The sequence below is a fragment of the Bufo bufo genome, chromosome 4 (genome assembly GCF_905171765.1).
Source record: "Bufo bufo chromosome 4, aBufBuf1.1, whole genome shotgun sequence".
Taxonomy (NCBI): domain Eukaryota; kingdom Metazoa; phylum Chordata; class Amphibia; order Anura; family Bufonidae; genus Bufo; species Bufo bufo.
The window spans coordinates 39548086-39575323 of NC_053392.1; the positions used below are offsets into that span (position 1 = coordinate 39548086).

General features: G+C 44.3%; 1 protein-coding gene across 1 annotated transcript in view; it reads right to left on the bottom strand.

The window, feature by feature from the left end:
• Nucleotides 1-27238, bottom strand: part of LOC120997150 (L-gulonolactone oxidase-like) — a 137759-nt gene that overhangs the window by 90174 nt on the left and 20347 nt on the right. Inside the window, exons 5-6 of the mRNA XM_040427110.1 lie at nt 17703-17793; nt 16442-16627 (exon numbers count right to left, since the gene is read on the bottom strand). Coding sequence (XP_040283044.1) covers nt 16442-16627; nt 17703-17793 — 277 coding nt within the window. The remainder of the gene's footprint in view (nt 1-16441; nt 16628-17702; nt 17794-27238) is intronic.

Consider the following 27238-nt stretch of genomic DNA (forward strand, 5'->3'; position numbering starts at 1 on the left):
AGTGACATCCACAGTGCCACCATAGCAGTGACATCCAAAGTGACCCTTTGACAAAGCCCAGGCACAGTGCCCCCATCTATCCAGGAGGTTCTGCTCTTCTTTCCTCTGGACAAAAACTGAAAAAAATCGAACTTGATGGACTCTTGTCTTGCCAATGTAACTTAGGAGGGGGGGGAAGACTCAGGAGTATAACACTTATTATCTTTTCATTTTTTGCTTGAGTAATGTGTAAGACAATAAAATTGGACCCCAGACTCTACTTAATTTGGCCCCGTCTATCGCCTGAACCTGAAGATAATGTTATCGGGGACTTTAATCTATACCGAGCACAGGATGACATTGAGGATACTGAGAGCAAATATTACCCCCCAACAAGTAGAAATACTGTAAATTATATGACTTACAGCGGCAGCAATATGTTATAGGGCCCCTAGAAATCTCTGATCGTAAAATCCAGGGGCGGGCTCGGACGGAGGCAGAGAGGCAATAGCCTCCCAGGCCGCCCTAAAGCACGGTAAAAACGGCCGCTGCCTGAGTCCCGGAAGACCAGGAAACGTTGAAAGCTTTGTACTCACCGCTTCCTGGTCCTCGGCTGTCGGCTGTGCAGGGCTGCGCACAGGCGTAAGGCACTCTGTGACGTCGCGCTTTGCGCAGCCTTGAACAGCCGACAGCAGAGCAGATCGCTTTGGAGGGGAGGAACGACAAGCCGGCAGCGTCCAGGAGCAGGAAAAGTGTTTTTTATTTATTTTATATTTAGGCTGATGGAGAGGTTGCTGGGCTTGCAGGTCGGGTAGGGCTCCCGCAGCTCTCAAGCACACGGATCATTCTGATCTCCCTCCCCGCCTTGCGCTTTCCTTACCTGCACTCGCGACCACGCCATCGGCTTCCTTGCACGTGCGGCACACTCTCGGTCTCGCACGGTGTGGCTGTTTCGTCTGTCTGTTAGTTCGCCACCCTTGTCTCTCGTTCACCGCTCCTAGTGTCGCAGTTACGGGGTGTCTGCCTCCAGCGTTCTCTACCCTACTGGCTATGCTCCCTTGGATCCGTCTGTCTGGCACTCAGCTGCCATGTTGTACCAGCATTGCCAGGAGGAATAATGGAGGGATAGCAACAGTTCTGTTAAAGCATAGCTATTTTACTGGAGAGCGGTTCTGTTACAAAAAAAATAAAAAATAAAAGCTGTCTGTGGTGCTTGGGTGAGCTGGTTTTTGTGTTACTGTTGCATTCATGCCTCGGATCGTATTCACTCAGCTTGGTCTCCTTGCCTTTGCTAGCCAAAACAATCTGCTTTGATTTACTTCAGCTGAAGCCAATAATTCAATAGGAGTGAGTTCCTACTAGGAAGTTTTGCTATTCACTTTGTATGTTTTATTGAAGGGTCATGATTAGCAAAATTAAATTTGTCTTCCTCTTTCCGCTTCTGGATTTTAGTTTTCACAAAAAAAAAAAAAAAAAGGGGGAAATACAGGTAAGATGGCGTTGGGCGTGATGACGTCGCGTCGTAGGGCCTGTGACGCGCGGCGCTGCTACGAAGTGCTTGATTTGTTGCCCCGAGTCGGTCATGCACCGGACACCGATGCGTCACGGCTTTTCCCCGGACTTCCCGATCTCTTACAGGAGCAGTTCGCACTCCCCGCCCCGTACCGCTTTCCCGGCAGACGCCGCTGTTCTCCAGGCAGCCGCTCCCTCCTCTCCACCACCTCCCCAGCCGCCATGGCCACTCGAGGCCAATCCCCCTCCTGCTCCAGTCCCAGCCGCTCCTGCTCCAGACCCGGCACTCTCGCTCTAGAACCCGCCGTTCCAGATCCCCCGTTCCCTGTTCCCGCATTAACGGTACTCAGGCCGGCGCCGCTCTCCTGGTGGCCCTCGCCGATACGAGGGCTGCAGGAGCAACTAGCTTCAGGGCTCCCCCAGTTACCGCTCCAGTCCAGCCAGTGACCATCATCCTCTGGCCAGCAGAAGTGACAGGTACTTTAGTCTGCAGTCGGTCTCAAGTTGGAGCAGGCGCTAGGGCTCAATAACATTGTTTTGCCTCAGTCTGGCAGTCCGTGAATGTGAGTACAGTCGCCTTCAAAAAAAAAAAAAAAAAAAAAAAAAAAGTGTTTTTTTTTTTTTTTTTACACTCGGGGTTACTGACGAGGGTCGTCTTCTTTCCCCTCACGGTTGATCAGTTCTCATCACTTGGTAGATTTATCCGGCTCATGTTTTTCGAATTATCAATGTTGCCGCCTGTCACGTTGTTAGGCTCACGCTTATCACACGGTCCAATGTCTCTTGCCCAGTTGTTTATTCAGGTTTACGTTTATCGATCATTAATGTCTGTCACCTGTTTACGTCTTTCAGGCTGCGTTCATTGGTCATTGATATCTGCTGCCTGTTAACTCTATTCAGGCATACGTTTATTATTTAATGTGCGTTGCCTGTTTACGTTATTCAAGCTTACATTTATTGATTACTAATGTCTGTTGCCTGTTTGCATTTAGGCTTACGTTCACTAACTTCTAATGTCTGTTGCCTATTTACATTATTCAGGCTTACGTTAATTGATTACCATTGCCTGTTTACGTTATTCAGGCTTACGTTTACTAACTACCAATGTCTGTTGCCTGTTTACGTTATTCAGGCCTACGTTCATCGATGATTGATATCTGTCACCTGCTTACGTTATTCAGGCTTACGTTTACCAACCACCAATGTCTGTTGCCTGTTTACGTTATTCAGGCTTACGTTTACTAACTTTCAATGTCTGTCGCCTGTTTTACGTCATTCAGGCTTACGTTTGCTAACTACTAATGTCTGTTGCCTGTTTACGTTATTCAGGTTTACGTTTACAAACTACCAATATCTGTTGCCTGTTTACATTATTCAGGTTTACGTTTACAAACTACCAATATCTGTTGCCTGTTTACATTATTCAGGCTTACGTTAATTTATTACCATTGCCTGTTTACGTTATTCAGGCTTACGTTTACTAACTACCAATGTCTGTTGCCTGTTTACGTTATTCAGGCCTACGTTCATCGATCATTGATATCTGTCGCCTGCTAACGTTATTCAGGCTTACGTTTACCAACAACCAATGTCTGTTGCCTGTTTACGTTATTCAGGCTTACGTTTACTAACTTCCAATGTCTGTTGCCTGTTTACGTTATTCAGGTCCACGTTTATTATTCAATGTCTGTCGCCGGTTTTACGTCATTCAGGCTTACGTTTGCTAACTACTAATGTCTGTTGCCTGTTTACGTTATTCAGGTTTACGTTTACAAACTACCAATATCTGTTGCCTGTTTACATTATTCAGGCTTACGTTAATTTATTACCATTGCCTGTTTACGTTATTCAGGCTTACGTTTACTAACTATCAATGTCTGTTGCCTGTTTACGTTATTCAGGCCTACGTTCATCGATCATTGATATCTGTCGCTTGCTTACGTTATTCAGGCTTACGTTTACCAACTACCAATGTCTGTTGCCTGTTTACGTTATTCAGGCTTACGTTTACTAACTTCCAATGTCTGTTGCCTGTTTACGTTATTCAGGTCCACGTTTATTATTCAATGTCTGTCGTCGGTTTACGTTATTCTGGCCTACGGTATCAATCATCATGTCTGTTGCCTGTCACGTTTCAGGCTCCCGTTCATTAATCAGTATTGTTCTGTCGCCTGTCAATTTTATTCAGGCCCACGTTGATTGATATCTGTTGCCTGTTTACGTTATTCAGGCTTACGTTTACTAACTACCAATGTCTGTTGCCTGTTTTACGTCATTCAGGCTTACGTTTGCTAACTACTAATGTCTGTTGCCTGTTTACGTTATTCAGGTTTACGTTTACCAACTACCAATATCTGTTGCCTGTTTACAGTATTCAGGCCTACGTTCATCGATCATTGATATCTGTCGCCTGCTTACGTTATTCAGGCTTACGTTTACTAACTTCCAATGTCTGTCGCCTGTTTATGTTATTCAGGTCTACGTTTATTATTCAATGTCTGTCGCCGGTTTACGTTATTCTGGCCTACGGTATCAATCATCATGTCGGTTGCCTGTTACGTTTCAGGCTCACGTTTATTAATCAGTATTGTTCTGTCGCCTGTCTTTTATTCAGGCTCACGTTGATTTATATCTGTTGCCTGTTTACGTTATTCAGATTTACGTTTACCAACTACCAATATCTGTTGCCTGTTTACGTTTTTCAGGCTTACGTTTATTAATTACTAATGTCTGTTGCCTGTTTGCTTTATTCAGGCTTACGTTTACTAACGTCTAATGTCTGTTGCCTATCTACATTATTCAGGCCTACGTTAATTAATTACTGTTGCCTGTTTACGTTATTCAGGCTTACGTTTACTGACTACCAATGTCTGTTGCCTGTTTACTTTATTCAGGCTTACGTTTGCTAACTACCAATGTCTGTTGTCTGTTTACGTTATTCAGGCTTTCATTTACTAACTTCTAATATCTGTCACCTGTTTACGTTATTCAGGCTTACGTTTATTTCTAATGTCTGTTGCCTGTTTGCGTTATTCAGGCTTACGTTCACTAACTTCTTTTTTAACAAATCTTTATTTAAAATTTTCTTCAATTTACAAGGCAGAAAAAGGTGCATTACATATTTGAGAAATATTAACAAACATGAACAATACATCCTTGGTCAGTGTATATCATATAAAATATTTAAAGGTGTAAGACAATACGACTCGTATGGTAGGCATAAGATGGCATAGAAATTATAGCACGCATACAATCATGATAGCAGAACAATGCATAGGAAGACATACTGATGAGCATATGATTTTGGTGTACACATGATGTCTATAGGAATGGAAGGTCAGGGGCAAAGAACTCCACCTCCATCACACCACCCACAAGTCAGATCGCCATCCTTCTGATGGTAGGAAGCACAATACACAAAAAAATTTAATAAACACTAGTCACTACTGATAGGATCAGATGCCACTCCCAGTGCCCATGCATTTTGATTTTTAGCCTGCCATTGCAGCCATGGAGCCCATATTTTCAGGTGTTTTTCGTGTGATAGAGATTCCCAGCTGGACAGCTCTTCTAGTAATTGAATCTCCTGAACTTTGTTCACCCATTCCATATTTGTTGGAATTTTATTGGTAAGCCAATGGACTGGAACCAGAAGTTTTGCTGCAGCTACTAGGGATGATAATAGAGAGTGTTTGGTAAGAATGAGTTTATCATTAGGGAGATTTACCAGGACCACTAAAGGGGTCAGTGAGGAAGAGGAAGGGATGATTTCCAATATGTTCCTTGAAATCATCTCCCAATATGGTTTTATTGAGGGGCTGGTCCACCAGATGTGCAATAATGTGCCACTAGAACTTTTACATCTCCAGCATTGTTCCGTATGCAAGGGGTCCATGGCATGCAATTTAGCTGGCGTATTGTACCACCTGGTTACCAATTTGAATGCATTTTCTTGGATCCTGATGCACCGAGAATATCCATGTGAATGACACAGAATCCTGTCTACCATTCTCTCATCAAATGTAGTATTAAGGTCTTTTTCCCAATGGGAAATAAACCAAGGTTTTCCATGGCCTTCCTCCTCTAGTAACTTATTATATACCCTAGATATAGCTCCTTTCTTGTTTCCCTGGCTAAGCAGACAAGTGTCATACCATGTAGGGTCTAGTTTACTAGGGGTACATGCCAAATATAGAGTGCATACCTTTTGGAACTGTGAATATTGAGTGGACGACCAAGGAATATGAGGAAAGCTCCTTGATAAACTTTGAGCAGAGGGGATTGCCCTTTCTTTCAATATATCCCCAATTGCTACACTACCCATTGCCTTCCATAAACCCAAATCATCCTGAAATCCCTGAGTAACCAAATACGGAATGTAGCAAATGGGAGTGTATGGAGACATGCATGGGGGGCTACGCAGGAGTGGCGATATCTTTGACCAAGTGACCATAACCCCTTGTAGAGGATCTAGTCCCCCTTTACCTATGGTACGGTTCATTGCTAGTTTCGGGTCCCATAATGCTGCCATTCCTCTAGGGCCTAGTATATTCCTAGCTATCCTGCATCCGAGCTTTGTATTCATAGGACTGCAAATTTCAGAATGCAGCCTAAGTTGTACAGCTCTATAATATGCTGCAACATCAGGAAGACCAAATCCTCCCTTACATATGGGTTTGGTGAGAATCTTATATGCTAACCTGGGCCTACAACCTCCCCACACAAAAGAAGAGAAAAGACTCCGGACTCTTGCTAGGAAGGACTGAGGAAGGGGTATGGGCAAGGTCTGGAGTGTGTATAATATTCTAGGAAGTACATAGGTCTTCAGTAAATTTTTTCTCCCCAACCAGGATAAGAAGGGAATTTTTATATCAGCTAGTTGTTGTTTTATACTATCGAATAATGACGTGTAGTTTTGGTGGAATAATAAGTTAGGGTCTTTAGTTATGTTAATACCCAGGTACTTTATATGGGAGTTGTTCCATTCAAACGGGAAATCCCTCTCCAGTTTCGTGATAGATGAGTGAGAAATGTTAATACCCATTGCCGTACACTTAGAAAGGTTTATCTTGAAATTGGAAAGGGCTCCATACACTTCTAACTGTCGTAGGAGGGATGGGAATGCCTTTTCAGGGTTGGACAGAAATATAAGCATATCGTCTGCAAACGCGGCGATAGTATGTAAGTCCTTGCCTATTGTGAGCCCCTGAATCTCAGGATCTTGCCTCAGAGATTGTATAAAAGTCTCTAAACACAGGATGAATAAGGTGGGCGAAAGCGGGCATCCCTGGCGTGTCCCGTTTAAGATTTTAAATGGTGGTGACAAGATGCCGTTCACCTGTACTTTTGCGGAGGGGTTAGAATACAGGGACAGCACCGCCCCCACAAATTGGGGGGGGAGGCCAAACTTATGCATAGTGGCTTCCATATAATCCCAAGCCACTCTATCAAACGCCTTTTCGGCATCAGTGCTGAGGAACACAAGCTTCTTCCCCTGTTTTAAAGCGAATTGTTGAGCTTGAAGCACTCTAAAAGTGCTGTCCCTGCATTCCCTGCCCCCCACAAAGCCTGATTGTTCGGGGGATACAATCCCTGGGAGTAGGGGTGATAGCCTATTGGCCAATACTTTGGCCCATAGCTTGATATCTGCATTTAGCAGAGAGATTGGCCTATAGCTAGAGGGGATCTCGACATCTTTACCTGGTTTAGGCAATACAATTATATGTGCTTCTAGAGCTTGATTGGCTATGTGGGAACCACTTAAAAGGGCGTTGAAAAAATTTACTAGTTGTGGGCCTAGATCCGGGAAAAACTTTTTATAATAGGCCACTGTGAACCCATCAGGGTCTGGGCTCTTACCTGATGGAGTTGAGTTCAGGACTTTTTTTTACTTCTGCTAATGAAATGGGGGCCAATAGTGATAATTTGGAGGCGTCATCCAGGGTGGGGAGGTTTAATGTCTCCAGGAATTGCTCAATCTCCCTTTTGCGGTCTATCCGTACCTCCTCCTGTTCCTCCCCTCTAAGGTTGTATAGATTATGGTAGTAATCTCTAAAGATCTTTGATATATCTCTTGAATCAGTCTTAACCAATCCTGCTTGTGACTTCATACGTTTAATGAAAACCTGGTCTTCTCGTTTTTTAATAAGTGCAGTCATTATTTTCCCGCCCCTGTTTCCATGGACGTAATGCTTGTGTTTCACTTTTAGATAGGCTTTAGACGCCTTAATGTTTAACAGCTCCTGCAGTTCACGTCTCACTATCTTCAACTCCTCTAGATCTCTAAGCGCACCAGAACGTTTGTGGGATGATTCTAGGCTAGCAATATGAGATAAGAGGTCTGACATTTTACGCTTTCTTAGTTTGCTAATATGGGACCCCAATGCAATAAATTCTCCCCTAATCACCGCCTTATGTGCCTCCCATATTATTGCCTGGGATATATCGGGCGTTGTGTTGGCAGAAAAGTATGACCGCAACTTCTGTGATATGGAGTCAACCCTAGACTGCGAATCCAAAAGGGTGTGATTTAGCCTCCATGTCCACTCCCTATTACACAATTCTGGTAAATTTATGGCAAGGGAGACCGGCGCATGGTCAGAGACCGTGATGTTGTGGAGAGTGGAGGACTTAATAGCCGGCAGGTATTTATCCTGCACAAACATGTAGTCCAACCTCTGGTATGATTTGTGAGGATTGGAATAGAATGTGTAATCACGTATGTCACCATGCGCCGACCTCCAAACATCACTAAGGTGCAAAGATCTTAGACGTGACTGAACTGTTTTGAGAGCTCGGAATGAAACGGCAGATTTCTGGGCAGAGGAGTCAAGTAAAGGGTTCAGGGTTAGATTAAGATCACCACCGACTAACAATAGACCCGCAGCATATGGACCAATTTTGTCCAGCACTTCTGTCATCCAGCCAACCGTCTTCACGTTTGGAGCATAGAGATTACATATTGTGACAGTTAAGTGTCCTATCTCTCCCTTCAATAATAGGTATCTCCCCTCCGGGTCCTTTACTGCGGATTGGAAGGCAAAGGGTGTGCCCCGCCTAAAGCCTATACTGACTCCTCTGGCCGCAGAACTACTGGAGGTAGCATGATACCACACATTAAAAGGGCTATGTTCTAAATTAGGAATATGCGAATGAGAAAAATGGGTCTCTTGGAGTAGTATTATATCCGCACCAATTCTCCTGAGAACCTGAAACACTCTACTACGTTTTTTAGGGCTATTACAACCATGTACGTTGAAGGTGGAAAGACATAGAGGTAATGGAGCCATCTCATAGAAGTGACATTTTGTATATTTAGGTCGTTTGTCTTACTAGGCCACTTGGATGTACCAAACAGGTTAAAGAACCAATTCAAACAATAACAATAACTTAAAGGTAATAGCAAAGAAGTACGGCCTTTTGGGCCGGGGGGGGTAGAATCGCACATGTGAAAACCATGTGTATCCCAACCAGCCCAGAACCCCATTTCTAAACCTTGTGCACATTAGTATATAGTTCAGTTATAATAAAGCTATAACAAAGCTATATCCAAGCTATGATAAAGCTATAATAAAGCTACAATAAAGCTATAATAAAGCTATAATAAAGCCATAATAAAGCTATCCTTGACCAACATTTTGTTGAATAAGGAAGGCACAATACACAGCAGCCTGGCAGAGCATAGCGATAGGCCCCTTAGCCACCCAGCTGGGCATGCGCCCCTATCCAGACAAGATGCTAGTATACTAAAGAATGTCAGTGGTACTGACTACCATGGGCATTTTAATAGGCAAGGTAAGCCTAAGTAGGGTAGCCAACATCCAACAGGGACGCAGCGCCACTATGCCAACAATGCTATACTGCTATGGGAGAAAAAAGAAAGATGCATTAACAGTGAACCCTTAGTCCGGGACTCCTTGCGGCCTTGCTCTTTTATTCTTCCCGGATCTCTGGGGTTTTGGCTTCATCCATCCAGACGCCTGGGGGAGCGGTGGTAGATCCTCCGCGGGTAGGACAGGTAACCAGGAGGGAATCTCGATTGGAGGCTGTTGGAGTGCCTCCCAAACAGGTGGTAAGTCCTCAGGCGATCGAACGGTGTAACAGCGATTCCCTATCGTGATTGAGATCCCAAATGGGAAGAGCCATCTGTATGGGAATTTGGACGACCGTAGTAGATCAGTGAGAGGCTTTAATACGCGCCGTTTTTGCAGTGTGGATGCAGCTAGGTCTTGGTAGACTTGAACTTGGGCCCCTTGGAGCTTCACTTCCCCTTGTTTCCTTGCCGCCTGGAGTATTAATTCGGTATCTCTGAAGCTTAAAATACCGCAAATTATATCTCTTGGATTGTCTCGTGACGCTGGCTTCGGTTTTAATGCTCTATGCACTCTCTCCACAGTAATATGTGACGCTTGTTCTGGGCCTAGAAGCATACTAAAGAGGGAGTCCATGACCTGAAAAAGGTCTTCTTTATCCTCCGCCTCTGGAAGCCCCCTGAGCCTGATGTTCCTTCTTCTATTCCTGTTCTCCTGGTCTTTCATTTGAAGCAGGAGTGTATTCATCGCCCTGGCATGCGAGAGCAAGGAATCCTTTACAGACGCGTTAAAGGTGAGTATGGCGTCCTGCGACTGCTCAAGCGTCTCAACGCGGTCACCTATATGGTGCACGTCCGCTTTGATCGTCTCTAGGTCCGCGGCTAAAGGGGCCAGGGCTCGCTGTAAAGCCTCCTCAAGAATCTCCCTAGTGAGACCTGACCTTTCGCCACTGTGCGATGTTCCATCATCTCCTGGAATCTGGGTGGAAGCATGGTCTCCTGTAGCCGAGCCGGGCGGTTTCAGCGCCATCTTGGAAGGCCGCGCCGGCGGCTGTGCTGCCGATTTACTCAGGAATCTATCCATCTCTAGGCTAGAGTTCGGGTCCTCTCTGCGTCCCGGAGCAGTCTGCATGCAGTCCTTCGACTGGATCTTCATACCGAGGTCAGGATAGCGCTAAGAATGAGGTTTAGATGGGTGCTGGTGGCGAGAGCTCTGCTAACAAGCAGCCGCCATCTAGCTCGGTCAGGCCACGCCCCCCCCTTCACTAACTTCTAATGTCTGTTGCCTGTTTACGTTATTCAGGCTTACGTTCACTAACTTCTAATGTCTGTTGCCTGTTTACGTTATTCAGGCTTACGTTTGTTATCAACCAAGGTCTGTTGCCTGTTTACGTTATTCAGGCTCACGTTCATTAATTACTAATGTCTGTTGCTTGTTTGCGTTATTCAGGCTTACGTTACTAACTTCTAATGTCTGTTGCCTGTTTACGCTATTCAGGCTCACATTTACTAACTTCTCATGTCTGCTACCTGTTCACGTTATTCAGGCTTACGTTAATTGGTTACTGTTGCCTGTTTACGTTATTCAGGCTTATGTTTACTAACCACTAATGTCTGTTGCCTGTTTACGTTATTCAGGTTTACGTTTACAAACTACTAAGGTCTGTTGCCTGTTTACGTTACTTAGGCTTGAGTTTTTTAAATTTCTAATGTCTGTGGCCTGTTTACATTATTCAAGCTTACTTTTATTAATCCCGAATGTCCATTGACTGTTACGTTTATCCAAGCTTTCGTTTATCAAATGTCTGTTGCCTGTCACCTTCTTTAGGTTTACTTTTTATCGCTAATGTCTGTCGCTCCCCTGCTACAAGTGTTTCAGAACTCAATTTCACCATCAATTTCACCATCCAGGGTCCAAGCAGTAAAAAATAAAATAAATTTTTTTGTCGCAGCTGCTTTGTCTTGTTTTAATTCTCCATGCTTTCTTTCAGGTCATGCGGGGGGGAGGAACAAGTAGGGCTATCTTCTCCAGCATTTCAGTCTCAGATCACGGTCAAAAGGCATACATCTCTTCAGCCAAGTCTCTAGTGCAAAAGTCGTGGTCTGTTAATACGGTTACAAGTTACAAAACCGCCTGGAGCATTAATAGCAAATTTGCACTCCTTCACCCACGGGAGGACATCGACAGGACCTCGTACATTATGACCTTCTTAGCTTATTGCCATATTGGCCTTAGACTCTCTCACAACACAGTTAAATTGTATTTGGCCTAACCTCAGACTCCCTACAACCACGTTGAATCGGGTTTTGGGCAAGGTCCAGCATTTCCTCACGGTAGAAGATTCAGATAGTAGGTCGGTCTAACGTGTCAAGCGTTAAAACAATCTCAGGGGCACACAGTAGAACAACGCGCGGACCACGGCTAGCGGATAGCTGTTGTCTGGGGAACTATTCAAGGATTCTCTTCCTATCTACATGGTTCTTTGGCCCTCATTCCTGCATAGTCTAGGCAGTTAGGTTTCGGTCTCACGTTCTCCTGAGGCTAGGGCATTGCCAGTACTCGCACCAGAGCCAAAACTTTACAGGTTCAGTTGGTTTTCATGATCCATTTCTTAACGTATTCCCGGTACTCCATTCCGCTTCGGGGGCAGTATCCGCAATATTGAGCATCATGTCTCTGGCCTTGTCATCCACAAGACGGGTTGTAGGTCTCCTTCTGGCCTTGCCTCACACACCCCGAATTTTTCGCTCTAGATCCCTGACGCCTTGCAGTTGGCTTGTGGATCAGTTTGCACATGCCATTCGAGTTCTTTTTCTACCCTACTTGGCTTGGTTTTTGCCCACTTATAGGCCTACCCTCGATCATGGCTTAGGGCACACAACAGCCATTTAGTCAGGTTAGTTTAGACACGCCTAGCTGGGTTAGGTTTTTCCCGTTGTTTCTCTCCCCAGGGTTCTTTGGACATCTCTTGGCCGTAGCCATAACCACAAATATAATTATATAGAGGAGATACCCAGGTTATATCAGCATGCTCCATATCACTATATACACAAAGATGTATAACTTATACCAGCTGTACATATATAATTATATACAGCAGACGCCCAGGTTATACCAGCATGGTCCATATCACTATATACAAGAAGATGTATAACTTATACCAGCTGTACATATATAATTATATACAGCAGACGCCCAGGTTATACCAGCATGGTCCATATCACTGTATACAAGAAGATGTATAACTTATACCAGCTGTACATATATAATTATATACAGGAGACGCCCAGGTTATACCAGCATGGTCCATATCACTATATACAAGAAGATGTATAACTTATACCAGCTGTACATATATAATTATATACAGGAGATTTATAAATATTTCCTCGTCTTGTGAGGTCGCAGGACGGGAGGCGCTGTCCCACGTTTACCTCGTTAGTGGGTTGTGACCTCAGTTCCCATTAATTGAAGATTTTGATTTCATGCTTTATGAGACGCTTTCTGATTTCACATTTTCAGTTCTAATGGCTGTGCTGGAGGATTATGACTACATGATCATCCTATCAGTGCAGACTCCAATACTGGCCTGGATGCTCAACGGCCGAGAAAGAGCCATCAGTGTTCTGGTAAAACAAAAGCGCCTGTACACACTGAGCAGAATGACAGTAATCATAGATATCAATTGGATCGAAAAGAATATAAATCACAGGAAAAAATAACAAATGGAAAAGATGAGGAATTAAACCAATAAGGCATACCTTCATTAAAACCATCACATTTTAACTGTAGTGATATCTATATTATATCAGTTATATACCTATACTTAAGAGGCAGTATTATAGTAGGTATTTGCTTGTAAATAGGAGCAGTATTATAGTAGTTATATTCTTGTACATAGGAGCAGTATTATAGTAGTTATATTCTTGTACATAGAAGCAGTATTATAGTAGTTATATTCTTATACATAGGAGGCAGTATTATAGTAGTTATATTCTTGTACATAGGAGGCAGTATTATAGTAGTTATATTCTTGTACATAGGAGCAGTATTATAGTAGTTATATTCTTGTACATAGGAGCAGTATTATAGTAGTTATACTCTTGTACATAGTAGGAAGCATTATAGTTGTAATATTCTTGTACATGGGAGGCAGTATTATAGCAGTTATATTCTTGTACATAGGAGCAGTATTATAGTAGTTATATTCTTGTACATAGGAGCGGTATTATAGTAGTTATATTCTTGTACATAGGAGCAGTATTATATTAGTTATATTCTTGTACATAGGAGCAGTATTATAGTAGTTATATTCTTGTACATAAGAGCAGTATTATAGTAGTTATATTCTTGTACATAGGTGCAGTATTATAGTAGTTATATTCTTGTACATAGGAGTAGTATTATAGTAGTTATATTCTTGTGCATAGGAGCAGAATTATAGTAGTTATATTCTTGTACATAGGAGGTAGTATTATAGTAGTCATATTCTTGTACATAGGAGCAGTATTATAGTAGTTATATTCTTGTACATAGGAGTAGTATTATAGTAGTTATATTCTTGTACATTGGAGCAGTATTATAGTAGCTATATTCTTTTACATAGGAGCAGTATTATAGTAGTTATATTCTTGTACATAGGAGCAGTATTATAGTAGTCATATTTTTGTACATAGTAGGAAGCATTATAGTAGTTATATTCTTGTACATTGGAGCAGTATTATAGTAGTTATATTCTTGTACATAGGAGCAGTATTATAGTAGTTATATTCTTGTACATTGGAGCAGTATTATAGTAGTTATATTCTTGTACATAGGAGCAGTATTATAGTAGTTATATTATTGTACAGAGGCAGTATTATAGTAGTTATATTCTTGTACATAGGAGGCAGTATTATAGTATTCATATTCTTGTACATAGGAGCAGTATTATAGTAGTTATATTCTTGTACATAGGAGCAGTATTATAGTAGTTATATTCTTGTACATAGGAGCAGTATTATAGTAGTTATATTCTTGTACATAGGAGCAGTATTATAGTAGTTATATTCTTGTACATAGGAGCAGAATTATAGTAGTTATATTCTTGTACATAGGAGCAGTATTATAGTAGCTATATTCTTATACATAGGAGCAGTATTATAGTAGTTATATTCTTATACATAGGAGGCAGTATTATAGTAGTTATATTATTGTACAGAGGCAGTATTATAGTAGTTATATTATTGTACAGAGGCAGTATTATAGTAGTTATATTCTTGTACATAGGAGCAGTATTATAGTAGTTATATTCTTGTACATAAGAGGCAGTATTATAGTAGTTATATTTTTGTACATTGGAGCAGTATTATAGTAGTCATATTTTTGTACATAGTAGGAAGCATTATAGTAGTTATATTCTTGTACATAGGAGGCAATATTATAGTAGTTATATTCTTGTACATAGGAGCAGTATTATAGTAGTTGTATTCTTGTACATAGGAGGCAGTATTATAGTAGTTATATTATTTTACAGAGGCTGCATTATAGTAGTTATATTGTTGTACATAGGAGCAGTATTATAGTAGTTATATTGTTGTACATAGGAGCAGAATTATAGTAGTTATATTCTTGTACATAGGAGCATTATTATAGGAGTTATATTCTTGTACATAGGAGGCAGTATTATAGTATTCATATTCTTGTACATAGGAGCAGTATTATAGTAGTTATATTCTTGTACATAGGAGGCAGTATTATAGTAGTTATATTCTTGTACATAGGAGCAGTATTATAGTAGTTATATTCTTGTACATAGGAGCAGTATTATAGTAGTTATATTCTTGAACATAGGAGCAGTATTATAGTAGTTATATTCTTGTACATAGGAGCAGTATTATATTAGTTATATTCTTGTACATAGGAGGCAGTATTATAGTAGTTATATTCTTGTACATAGGAGCAGTATTATAGAAGTTATATTCTTGTACATAGGAGCAGTATTATAGTAGTTATATTCTTGTACATAAGAGCAGTATTATAGTAGTTATATTCTTGTACATAGGAGCAGTATTATAGTAGTTATATTCTTGTACATAGGAGCAGTATTATAGTAGTTATATTCTTGTACATAGGAGGCAGTATTATAGTAGTTATAGTCTTGTACATAGGAGGCAGTATTATAGTAGTTATATTCTTGTACATAGGAGCAGTATTATAGAAGTTATATTCTTGTACATAGGAGCAGTATTATAGTAGTTATATTCTTGTACATAAGAGCAGTATTATAGTAGTTATATTCTTGTACATAGGAGCAGTATTATAGTAGTTATATTCTTGCACATAGGAGCAGTATTATAGTAGTTATATTCTTGTACATAGGAGGCAGTATTATAGTAGTTATATTCTTGTACATAGGAGCAGTATTATAGTAGTTATATTCTTGTACATAGGAGCAGTATTATAGTAGGTATATTCTTGTACATAGGAGCAGTATTATAGTAGTCATATTCTTGTAGACAGACAAGTTGTCTGTTATCCACATTTTAGAAGTTTCTACTGATCAGAATGTTGTTGATGATGAAGCCACAAGAATTATTTTGAAGCAAAGAAAATGTGATGTGATTAATTCTCAAGGGATGTAATCCTCTATCAACGAGGAGGTGACCGGTTACAGAGCAACCATTGAGATGACTTAGAGACTGACTGAGCCTGCAGGTTAATGGGAAATCTAAATGCAAATCTATACAATAGATAAAATGAGGTCTGAACCTGGATTCAGCAACTCAGATGCTGGATCATTCATAATAGGGTTAGATACAGCGGCTCAGTGTATGAGTATATATCCACCCTTTCCAGCAGTGGTGTACTTATCATATACACTGCAGCACAGGGGTCCAGTGAGGAAATAGCTCTCATTTACTGATGCTGTTCCAAATCCCTTACTTTTTCTTACTACTACATAATTTCTGTCTGCCCGCAACCACCACTAGGGGGAGCTCACTACATAAGGATTTATACAGCTCCTGTTTACAATGCAACAAGCTACCAGTAATTGTTTCTGTTGACATCCCTATGTCTCTGGCTGTGAAATCTGTGCACTGACATCCTAGATCAGAGCTGCCATATCTTAAGGCATGATGGATAAGAATATAAATTACCTCTTGCAGGGTGGTGGATTGCTGTATCTCTTGCAGGTGGAAGGCAGCCTTGCATTGCAGAGTGACAGTGAGAATGACCCCCAGGGACCCCAGGTGAAGCCTGGCTGCTTGAAAAATATCAGGATTTACAGACTCTGAGCATTCCAAGATCTCGCCAGATGCCGTCATCATGGTCAGCGCCACAACCTGCGAATAATGACCGGTAGAACATTATGGAATGCCTAGCCATCAATGCTGCACTCAGATTGTAATGCTACTGTACCCAGCAGTTCTTATCTGAAGAGCCACTGAGCATGCAGGATACTGGAGGACCCTTAAAGTGTAACTGTCATTCTTTTTTTTATTTTTGTAATGTGTAGGGGCAGTGATACCGATCATTTTTGGAATATACTTTCATTACTGAAATTGTACATTTCTATTAGAAAAATGGATCTAAAGTGGCCCATTTTGAGCCTTAGCAACGCTCCTCTGTCTTCTGTTTACATAGCACAGTCATTGTTAGCAAGTCTCCACAGTAGACAGAGGAGCGTTGCTAAGGCTCAAAATGGGCCACTTTAGAGCCATTTTTCTAATAGAAATGTACAATTTTAGTAATTAAAGTATATTACAAAAATGGTTGGTATTACTGCCCCAACACATTACACAAATAAAAAAAAGAATGAACTCCATACAATACACAGAGAGACCATACATTTCAAATAGAACTGTGTAATATATCCTTTTCCCTTCGGGGGCGCTGTGGAAAAAATTGGATATTTGCTATCAGATTAAACCACAGACTGTAACTGGTATCAGGAGGACACTTCTGATAATTCATCATTTCTACATCCAGCAAGCAGAAATAGTAAAAATGGTGTGAAAACAACTAATTTTGATGGAGTGATAATCATCTGCAATGTGCAGCTCTCCATCTGGTGGACCTGACACGTCCATGCAATACAAAGACAGTCTATTGACTTCAATGGGATCTGTGTAATACTTCATGTCTCCACTGGTGGCACTGCAGAGAAATGGAACACTTCCTGAGATCCACTGCACGGCCGATCACAGGAGATCACACCAGGGGGAGACTTTGTGATCAGCTTATTTTTGGTGGATCCAAATTGCAGGAGAAAATTGAGCATGCTGCGGATATTGATTGCGAGTTTCGCTTTTTGCAATGCACCACACCACAATTTGCTGTAAAATCTCCCGGTCACACCAAGGATTTGCTCCACACTTTGGTAGTTTGGTGTCTCCTCCTCCGTTGTACATATCGTACCTGTGTAGACAGTATGCCATGGGTAATCCCGGTATTGTGGGTTCCCGTTCCGATAACTCCGGCCGCTGCGACTTCAGACACAGCGCCAATGCTGTAGAATAAAATGCAGAAGAATGAGGATGCGGAAGGAAACCATGATGACATTACTGATTTCCAGCAGGAAAGACCCTACAGAGAGATCAAACCCCTTTGGTACTACGCAGAGAGGAAGAAAAAAGCAGAAATCTCAGGGCAGTGCCAAAGGGGTTTGATTCCTCCATAGAGCCTTTCATCCTGGAATCAGTGATGCCACAAAATTATAGACTCATCATCCCAAGATTCTATGGTAAGATGATAATTTTCACTAGAGTTCCCCTTTAAAGAGGTTATTCTATGATTAATGTACAAGATGAAAACCAGACATCATATAGTCCATGACAATCCCTCTCTAAGAAAGCTAGAACCAGCCCTGCACCTCACATGGATCCAGAGATGTTCCTGTTCATTTCTCCAATTGTTGCTAGATTTATAAGAGGCGTGTCCTTTCTGCTGCAGTTCTCTCCCTATCACATCTCAGGAGGTGTCCTTTCTGCTGCAGTTCTCTCCCTATCACATCTCAGGGGGTGTCCTTTCTGCTGCAGTTCTCTCCCTATCACATCTCAGGGGGTGTCCTTTCTGCTGCAGTTCTCTCCCTATCACATCTCAAGAGGTGTCCTTTCTGCTGCAGTTCTCTCCCTATCACAGCTCATGGGACATGTCCTTTCTGCTGCAGTTCTCTCCCTATCACATCTCAGGGGGGTGTCTTTTCTGCTGCAGTTCTCTCCCTATCACAGCTCAGGAGGTGTCCTTTCTGCTGCAGTTCTCTCCCTATCACATCTCAGGAGGTGTCCTTTCTGCTGCAGTTCTCTCCCTATCACAGCTCATGGGACATGTCCTTTTTGCTGCAGTTCTCTTCCTATCACATCTCAGGAGGGTGTCCTTTCTGCTGCAGTTCTCTCCCTATCACAGCTCATGGGACATGTCCTTTCTGCTGCAGTTCTCTCCCTATCACAGCTGAGGCAGTGTGTTCTTTTCCCTGCAACTCTTTTCCTATTGCAGTTCAGGGGGCATATCCTTTAGGCCTCATGAACACGACTGTTGTGTGTTTTGCGGTCCGCAAATCGCGGATGGCGTCAGTGTGCGTTCCGCAATTTGCGGATCGGCACGGACAGCCATTAATATAACTGCCTATTCTTGTCCGCAAAACTCGGACAAGAATAGGACAGGTTATATATTTTTTTTGCGGACCACAGAACGAAGCAACGGATGCGGACAGCACACGGAGCGCTGTCCGCATCTTTTGCGGCCCTATTGAAGTGAATGGGTCCGCATCCGAGCCGCCAAAACTGCGGCTCGGATGCGGACCAAAACAACGCTCGTGTGCATGAGGCCTTATGCTGCAGATTCCTCGTTATCACAGCTCAGGGGATGATTCCTTAATGTTGCAGCTCGCTCCCTATCACAGCTTAGAGGAAGTGTCCTTTCTGCTGCAGCTCTCTCCCTATCAAAGATTGGGGGGGGTCCTTTCTGCTGCAGCTCTCTCTCTGTAAAAGGTTTGGGGGGGCGTGTCCTTTCTGCTGCAGCTCTCTCCCTGTAAAAGTTGGGGGGGCGTGTCCTTTCTGCTGCAGCTCTCTTCCTGTAACTGTCACAGATTCTAACAGTAGATATGGCTGGTGGCAGTCGAAGGATGGAACTGAGTCTGTGTGACCCCCTCAGTGTACTAAGAACCTCTGCTGGTTCAGTGTCTTTATAGATTACTAGTGATGAGCGGCAGCTGCCATATTCAAATTTGCGATATTTCACAAATATTTCGCTAAATATTCGTGATATATTCGCTAATTCAAGACTTCGTTATATTCGTACAATGCTATTCTATTGCGAAAAATCGGCATTGAAATATTAGTGTGCGCATGCGCCTTTTTTGGCATAAGATAAACTATAATAAACAATGAAGGAAATTCTAATTCAGTACTGACTGAGATATTTTAGCCTTTTCACTTTAGAATACTACAGCTCCCAGCATGCCCTGACAAGCTATATCTCCCCACAGTCCCTGCTGGTTCAGGGTCTCTATAGAGCATATTGAGCTGATGCATTCTGGGAGGGACAGTGGATAGCAGTGTGCGCCTCCTGCATGGTGCTCTGATACCTTCCAAGGGGCCACCAGCTACATTTTAAATTCAGCTTTGGATGTGATTGGAGGAAAAGACATATCGATCAGCACATACCGTAAGTGGTCTGTCAGCTGTGGCCTCCAGTTTTTGGGTGACTACAGGTCAGGGCATGCTGGGACTTGTAGTCTTCCAACAGCTAGAGGGCCACAGGAAGAATTCAGAGCCACGAATGGTGTTCAGAGGTGAACTTAGTAAGAAATCCAGACTCTACAAAGTGATTTCATTCATTTCCGTTGCTCCTAAAATGTTGTCGTCAATTTGATATGCAAATAGTGACATATGAAGAAGACCGAGGATCACACGACGCCATCAATATTCATTCATCTGCATCCTGCCACACTGTGTCACCGCCATTCCCACGAGAGGTAAAATACCGTCCTCAGGTGCTGGAGGTGACTTTTATGGCGCCAAGCGATTCATCAAATGTCAGCTGCAATTAATGTCTGGTGAGTGTCAGCCAGCTGCACCCGAGTCCCCCCGGACCGGACGCTCATTAGCGCACCATCTATAGATACAACCGTGTCCCTATAGGACCAGACAAGTTCTGAGAAGTCCTTACTAAACGTTTAGAAGAGGCTATTGAAAGATCAGCCTACCCTTCTCCTGAAATACTCTGTACTGCGGGAAAAGCCTGCTCCTGAAATCCTCTGTGCTGCTTAGGATCCTACCCCTTCTATTGTAATCCTCGGTCTGTGACCGCCACAAGATCAGCACGCTCTTCTCCTGAAATCCTCTGTGCTGCTGGCGAAGCCTGCTCCTTCCACTACATAATATTCAGTATGTGACCTCCACAAGATCAGCACACTCCTCTCCTGAAATCCTCTGTGCTGCTTAGAACCCTACCTCTTCTACTATGTAATTCTCAGTCTCTCAACTCCACAGGAGCAGTACACCACTCCCCTGAAATCATCTGTGCTGCTCAGGACCCTAGCCCTTCTACTATGTAATCTTCAGTCTGTGACCTCCACAAGATCAGCAAGCTCTTTTTCTGAAATCCTCTGTGCTGCTGGTTGAGACCCTTCTCCTTCCACTGGGGACTCTACCCACTGCTCTCATGCTGCAATGATTACTTTACTGATCTGATTTGCTCCAAAATCTTCTGTCTTTGCCAGCTGTACAGAAATTCTAAAAAAAAAAAAAAAAACACAGCTCCACACCTGTCCACAGGTTATACTGCAGCTCAGCATCATTGAATTAAACGTATCAATGGTGCAGTACCATATACAGCCTGTGGACAGGTGTGGTGCTGTTTTTCTACTTTTGGACACATTGAATCCCGGTGTCCAATATTTTCATCTGTAAAATCAGTTTGAAATACAAGTGTAACAGGGGAAAAAAATAAAATAGTTTCTGACGCGTTTTAGATCCTCACAGCCCCAGGGCACTATTTTTTGGCAGCGACTATCAGTGTTTCATCTTCAGTTACAAGAGAAATAAGTTCTGTTCCACCGTAAAACACGAATGCGCTGTAATCACTGCCGCGCTCCTCTCTGCAGCTCTCCAAAACTTTTCATGTTTCAGAAACGGAAATTAATGAGCAAGAACATAAAATGTTATCATGAAAAACAAGAAGAAGAGTGCAGAGCGAGCGCCGGCCGCTCCACAAAACAAGAGCAAGACGGGATCATCACAAAGAGAAGAGCACAGAGCGAGCGTCGGCCGCTCCAATAAAACAAGAACATGACGTGATCAGAAGAAAGAGAAGAGAGCAGAGCGAGCGTCGGCCACTCCACAAAACAAGAGCAAGACGGGATCATAACAAAGAGAAGAGCGCAGAGCGAGCGTCAGCCGCTCCACAAAACAAGAGCAAGACGGGATCATAACAAAGAGAAGATCACAGAGCGAGCGTCGGCCGCTCCAAAAAAACAAGAACATGACGTGATCAGAAGAAAGGGAAGAGCGCAGAGCGAGCGTCGGCCACTCCACAAAACAAGATCAAGACGTGATCAGAAGAAAGAGAAGAGCGCAGAGCGAGCGTCAGCTGCTCCACAGAACAAGAACATGACGTGATCAGAACAGAGAGAAGAGCGCAGAGTGAGCGTTGGACTCTCCACAAAACAAGAGCAAGACAGGATCATAACAAAGAGAAGAGCGCAGAGCGAGCGTTGGACTCTCCACAAAACAAGAGCAAGATGTGATCAGAAGAGAGAGAAGAGAGCAGAGCGAGCGCCGGCCGCTCCAAGAAACAAGAGCAAGACAGGATCATAACAAAGAGAAGAGCGCAGAGTGAGCATGGGCCGCTCCATAAAACAAGAGCAAGATGTGATCAGAATAAAGAGAAGAGCGCAAAGTGAGCGTCGACCGCTCCACCAAACAAGAGCAAGACGGGATCATAACAAAGAGAAGAGCGCAGAGCGAGCGTCAGCTGCTCCACAAAACAAGAGCAAGACGTGATCAGAAGAAAGAGAAGAGCGCAGAACGAGCCTCGGCCTCTCCAAAAAACAAGAGCAAGACGGGATCATAACAAAGAGAAGAGCGCAGAGAAAGCGTCAGCTGCTCCACAAAACAAGAGCAAGACGGGATCATAACAAAGAGAAGAGCACAGAGCGAGTGTCGGCCGCTCCAAAAAATAAGAGCAAGACGGAATTACAACAAAAAGAAGAGCGCAGAGCGAGCGTCGGCCGCTCCACAAAACAAGAGCAAGACATGATCAGAAGAAAGAGAAGAGCGCAGAGTGAGCGTCGGCCGCTCCACAAAAACAAGAGCAAGACATGATCAGAAGAAAGAGAAGAGCACAGAGTGAGCGTCGGCCGCTCCACAAAACAAGAACATGACTGCTTCACAAGAAAGAGATTACAACAAAAAGATGAGTGCCGAGAGAGCGTCGGTGTCACGGCTGTATGTGAGCAACAAGAGCATACACAGTGAATTTAGCTACTGACCGGACCCAAACTAGGGGAGGATAAAGGGTGACCCCTGTCAGACCCTAAAAGCTCTCCCTATGCTGCTAAGCACATGTCCGGATCCAAATGGTGGATCGAGACATGCCCGCGTACCTAAGGCTGATGACCACTGTAACCCCTACAATAGTGGAAGGGGCACGGCCACCGGTGCCCTGCTCAGTATATGGACGGAACCGGGGTCGCCTCGGATCCAGTCAGCAAACAAACAGAAACACACAATGTCTGCACACTTAACTGAAGGAGCTGCAGCAGCAGTGAAAACAGATCCAAAGACAGCTGGCAATATCCGGAGTACTTGCTTCAGCAGAACACAGGTCCAGTGAAAAGATATCACACAAGTGAAGATACTCAAGCGAGAGATACAACTCAAATGAAGAATATAATCCGCACCCTACAAAGGAGGAGGGGTGATTTAAAGGCAGAGAAATCAAACACAGGAGGGACAGCTGGGAGGAAGGAAACAGAAAGTAAAGACCTCATCACAGGGGCGGAGAAACAGAGCAGAGAGAACTCCTCCAAGCTCTAGTAGTGACATCATCACAGGGGTGGAGAAACAGAGCTGTGAGAACGTCTCAAAGCTCTGGTAGTGACAGTCGGCCACTCCACAAAACAAGAACATGACAGGATCATAACAAAAAGAAGAGCAGAAAGCGAGTGTCGGCCGATCCACAAAACTAGAATGCAATGAAATCACAACAAAAGGAAGAGCACAGAGCGAGTGTTGGCTGCTCCACAAAACAAGAACACGATGGGATCACAATAAAGAGAAGAGCGCAAAGAAAGCATCAGCATCTCCACATAGCAATAACATGACGGGATCATAACAAAAAGAAGAGCACAAAGTAAAAGTCGGCTGCTCCACAAAACTAGAACGCAATGAAATCACAATAAAGAGACGAGCGCAGAGCATGGGCCAACCCCTATACAAAACAGGATCACAACAAAAAGAAGAGAGCAAAGCAAACATTGGCCACTCCACAAGACAAGAACATGATGGGGTCACAACAAAAAGAAGAGCTCAGAGCGAGCATCTTCTGCTCCACAAAACAAGAACATGACAAGTCAAAGCTGGAAAAGCATCTAAAAAAATTACCTTTCAACAAGTTGATTCCTGTCAGTTTAAAACTGCAATGTAAAATAAAAAAATCTGTGCAAAATTCACAGATTAATTGAGGCATAACAATGGTGGTTACAATTGGGGAGATCGAGCCTAGAAGGGAGCCCCGGGTTCAAACTGGCCTACAGGAGGTCGGGAGCATGCTAATAACATCCCCATCCCAGGCAGGTGGCGTATCTAGTATCCTTGATGGCCCAGAGTGTGGACAAGGAGTTAATATCTACTATCCCTATGGTCCATAATGGTAAAAGTCAGGGGGGTATCTAAGGGCTCATGGGCCCTGGTGCAAGAGTTCAGCTAGGGCCCCCCTTCCCTCAGTGCTTTGTGGCCATGGACATAGCCTTTGTACTAAATTAGGCAAAAATTGAAAAGGCCACCTTCCCTCCAGCCAGAGGTGTAACTTGACCAGCATACACCTTCTGAGCTCCTGGATCCGGTAGCGATTGCTACCTCTAAACCCCTTATAGTTACGCCGCTGATAAACATTGTGGGGATCCGCTCTGGTAGGCAGTGGTAGCGAGTGCAGTATAGAGGCAACACAGACCGGTCTTGGTGTAAAACACGATGCTTTGTTTATTCACACGGTGCATATTTGTGAAAGACGGTGCAGTTCATAGGGAGGGTGGTCACACACAGCAAAAATAATAGTTCAAACACAGCAAGTCCCTGCTGCAGGCTACTTGAGGCCTGTTTCAGTCCCATAAAGCAAAGTCTATTTAAAGCCAGGAGTAATGTCACCTTTTCTCCTTGGTGAAGTAAGTCCATGGGTCCTGCTTCTAGCCACAGGACACGGATTCCTCCTGGATTCAGCTGCAGGTCCCTGCCCACTCCTTTACAGGCCTCAGCACACAGCCCAGCTCACCTCCACTCCTTACTCTCAGAGACAGAGAACCCAGAAGCTCCACACTGTGCACCACACCCTTGTGCTGGTCGGGTTTTAACCCTTCCCTGCAAAACCTGGCCTGGACCGTGGGGAGACAGGCACCCGCCCGCATATCTGCCTGCTCCCAATAAGAGCCGGGCCCGGATCCGCTGTCAGCAGCGTAACCGCTGCAAAATGCACTTTTCCGGCTCTTACTCCACCGGGGCCAGGACCCCCGGTGGCACGTACCTCCCGTTTACCACCACCCCAGGTACTCTCCTACATATCCCCCCCCCTTTGTTCAACCCTGAAGGGTTGCACACCCTGTTCAATCCTGAGAGGTTGGACACACGTACAACAGTGTACCCGGGACAGGGCATCGGCATTCCCCTGTAAGCGGCCTGCCCTGTGTTTGACACTGAACTTAAAATTCTGGAGGGATAAGAACCATCTGGTGACCCGGGCACTCCCCTCCTTGGCCCGGCTCATCCACTGAAGAGGGGAATGGTCGGTCACCAGACGGAACCGTCTCCCTAACAGATAGTACCTAAGGGACTCGAGGGCCCACTTTATGGCCAGGCATTCTCTCTCTACCACGCTGTACCTGGTTTCCGCTGGGGTGAGTTTGCGACTCAGGAATACAATAGGGTGTTCCTCCCCACTGATTTCCTGAGAGAGTACTGCCCCTAGGCCCACTCCAGAGGCGTCCGTCTGAACGACAAATTCCCGTGTGAAGTCTGGTGTCACCAAAACCGGGGACCCACACAGAGCCGACTTCAAACGGGAGAACGCCTCTTCCGCCTGCTCATCCCAGCGGACCATCACCGTCTTCCTCCCCTTTAAAAGTCTTGTCAATGGGGCCGCCACTGTGGCAAAGTTGGGGATAAAGCGCCTGTAATATCCGATCATCCCTAGGAACGAACGTACTTGCTTGGTGGTAAGAGGTCTGGGCCAGCTCTTGATCGCCTCAACCTTGTCTACCTGGAGTTTGACAACTCCCCGCCCAATCACGTATCCCAGGTACCGGACCTCCTCGAACCCGATCGAACACTTTTTTGGGTTGGCCGTCAGTCCGGCTTTTCTAAGTGAATCGACTATGGCCTGTACCTTGGGCAGGGGACTCTCCCAGTCCTGGCTAAACACGATGATGTCGTCCAGATATGCCGACGCATATGGACGATGGGGCCGTAGGATGACGTCCATCAATCGCTGGAAGGTGGCTGGAGCGCCATGTAGGCCAAAGGGCAAAACTTGGTACTGAAATAACCCCTCGGGGGTGACAAAGGCAGTCTTCTCCTTTGCCGCCTCCGTGAGAGGCACCTGCCAATATCCTTTTGTGAGGTCGAGGACCGAGAAATAGCGAGCTTTCCCTAGCCGTTCTATGAGCTCGTCTACCCGGGGCATGGGGTAGGCATCGAATTTCGACACTTCGTTGAGCTTTCTAAAGTCATTGCAGAAGCGCAGAGTACCGTCAGGTTTTGGGATGAGGACTATGGGGCTGGCCCACTCGCTCCTCGACTCCTCAATCACCCCTAACCTCAACATCGACCTTACTTCTTCTGAAATGGCCTGTCGCCGGGCCTCCGGTACACGATATGGCTTTAACCGTACCCTGACGTGGGGCTCGGTGACAATGTCATGTCGGACTACCGAAGTTCGTCCAGGAAGCTCAGAGAACACGTCCCTATTTCGACTCACCAACTCTTTGGCTTCCTGAGCTTGTTTGGTCGACAGACCACCCGCTATCTTTACCGCGGAGGTGCCCTCCGGGACCTCGTGTGGAGCTGGGATCTTCCCCGCAGACAACACAGTGCTTGGGCCGTCCCCAATGAGACACTCCCTATCTCTCCACGATTTCAGTAAATTTACATGATATACCTGTTCTGGCTTCCGCCGGCCTGGCTGGGATATCTTGTAATTCACTGGCCCTACCTTCTCTTTCACCTCGTAGGGACCTTGCCACCGTGCCAAAAACTTACTGTCAATGGTGGGGACTAGCACCAGTACCCGGTCACCTGGGTTAAATGTCCGGACCTGGGCACTCCGGTTGTATACCCGGCTCTGTGCCAGTTGGGCGGCCTCCATGTGTTCCCGGACAATTGGTAGGACTGTCTCGATACGGTCCTGCATCTTTTCTATATGCTCTATAATACTCTTGTGTGGGGTGGGTTGTTGCTCCCACGCCTCTTTAGCGATGTCCAGCAACCCTCTTGGCCGTCGACCGTACAATAGCTCGAAGGGCGAGAATCCCGTAGAGGCCTGGGGCACTTCTCGCACTGCGAACAATACGTACGGCAGCAACAAGTCCTAATCCTTTCCGTCTTTGCTATGGTTCTTTTAAGCATAGTTTTTAGGGTTTTGTTAAAGCGCTCCACTAGTCCGTCGGTTTGAGGATGGTATACGGACGTGTGTAACCGTTTAATCCCTAAAAGCTTGCAGAGCTCCCTCGTCACCTTAGACAT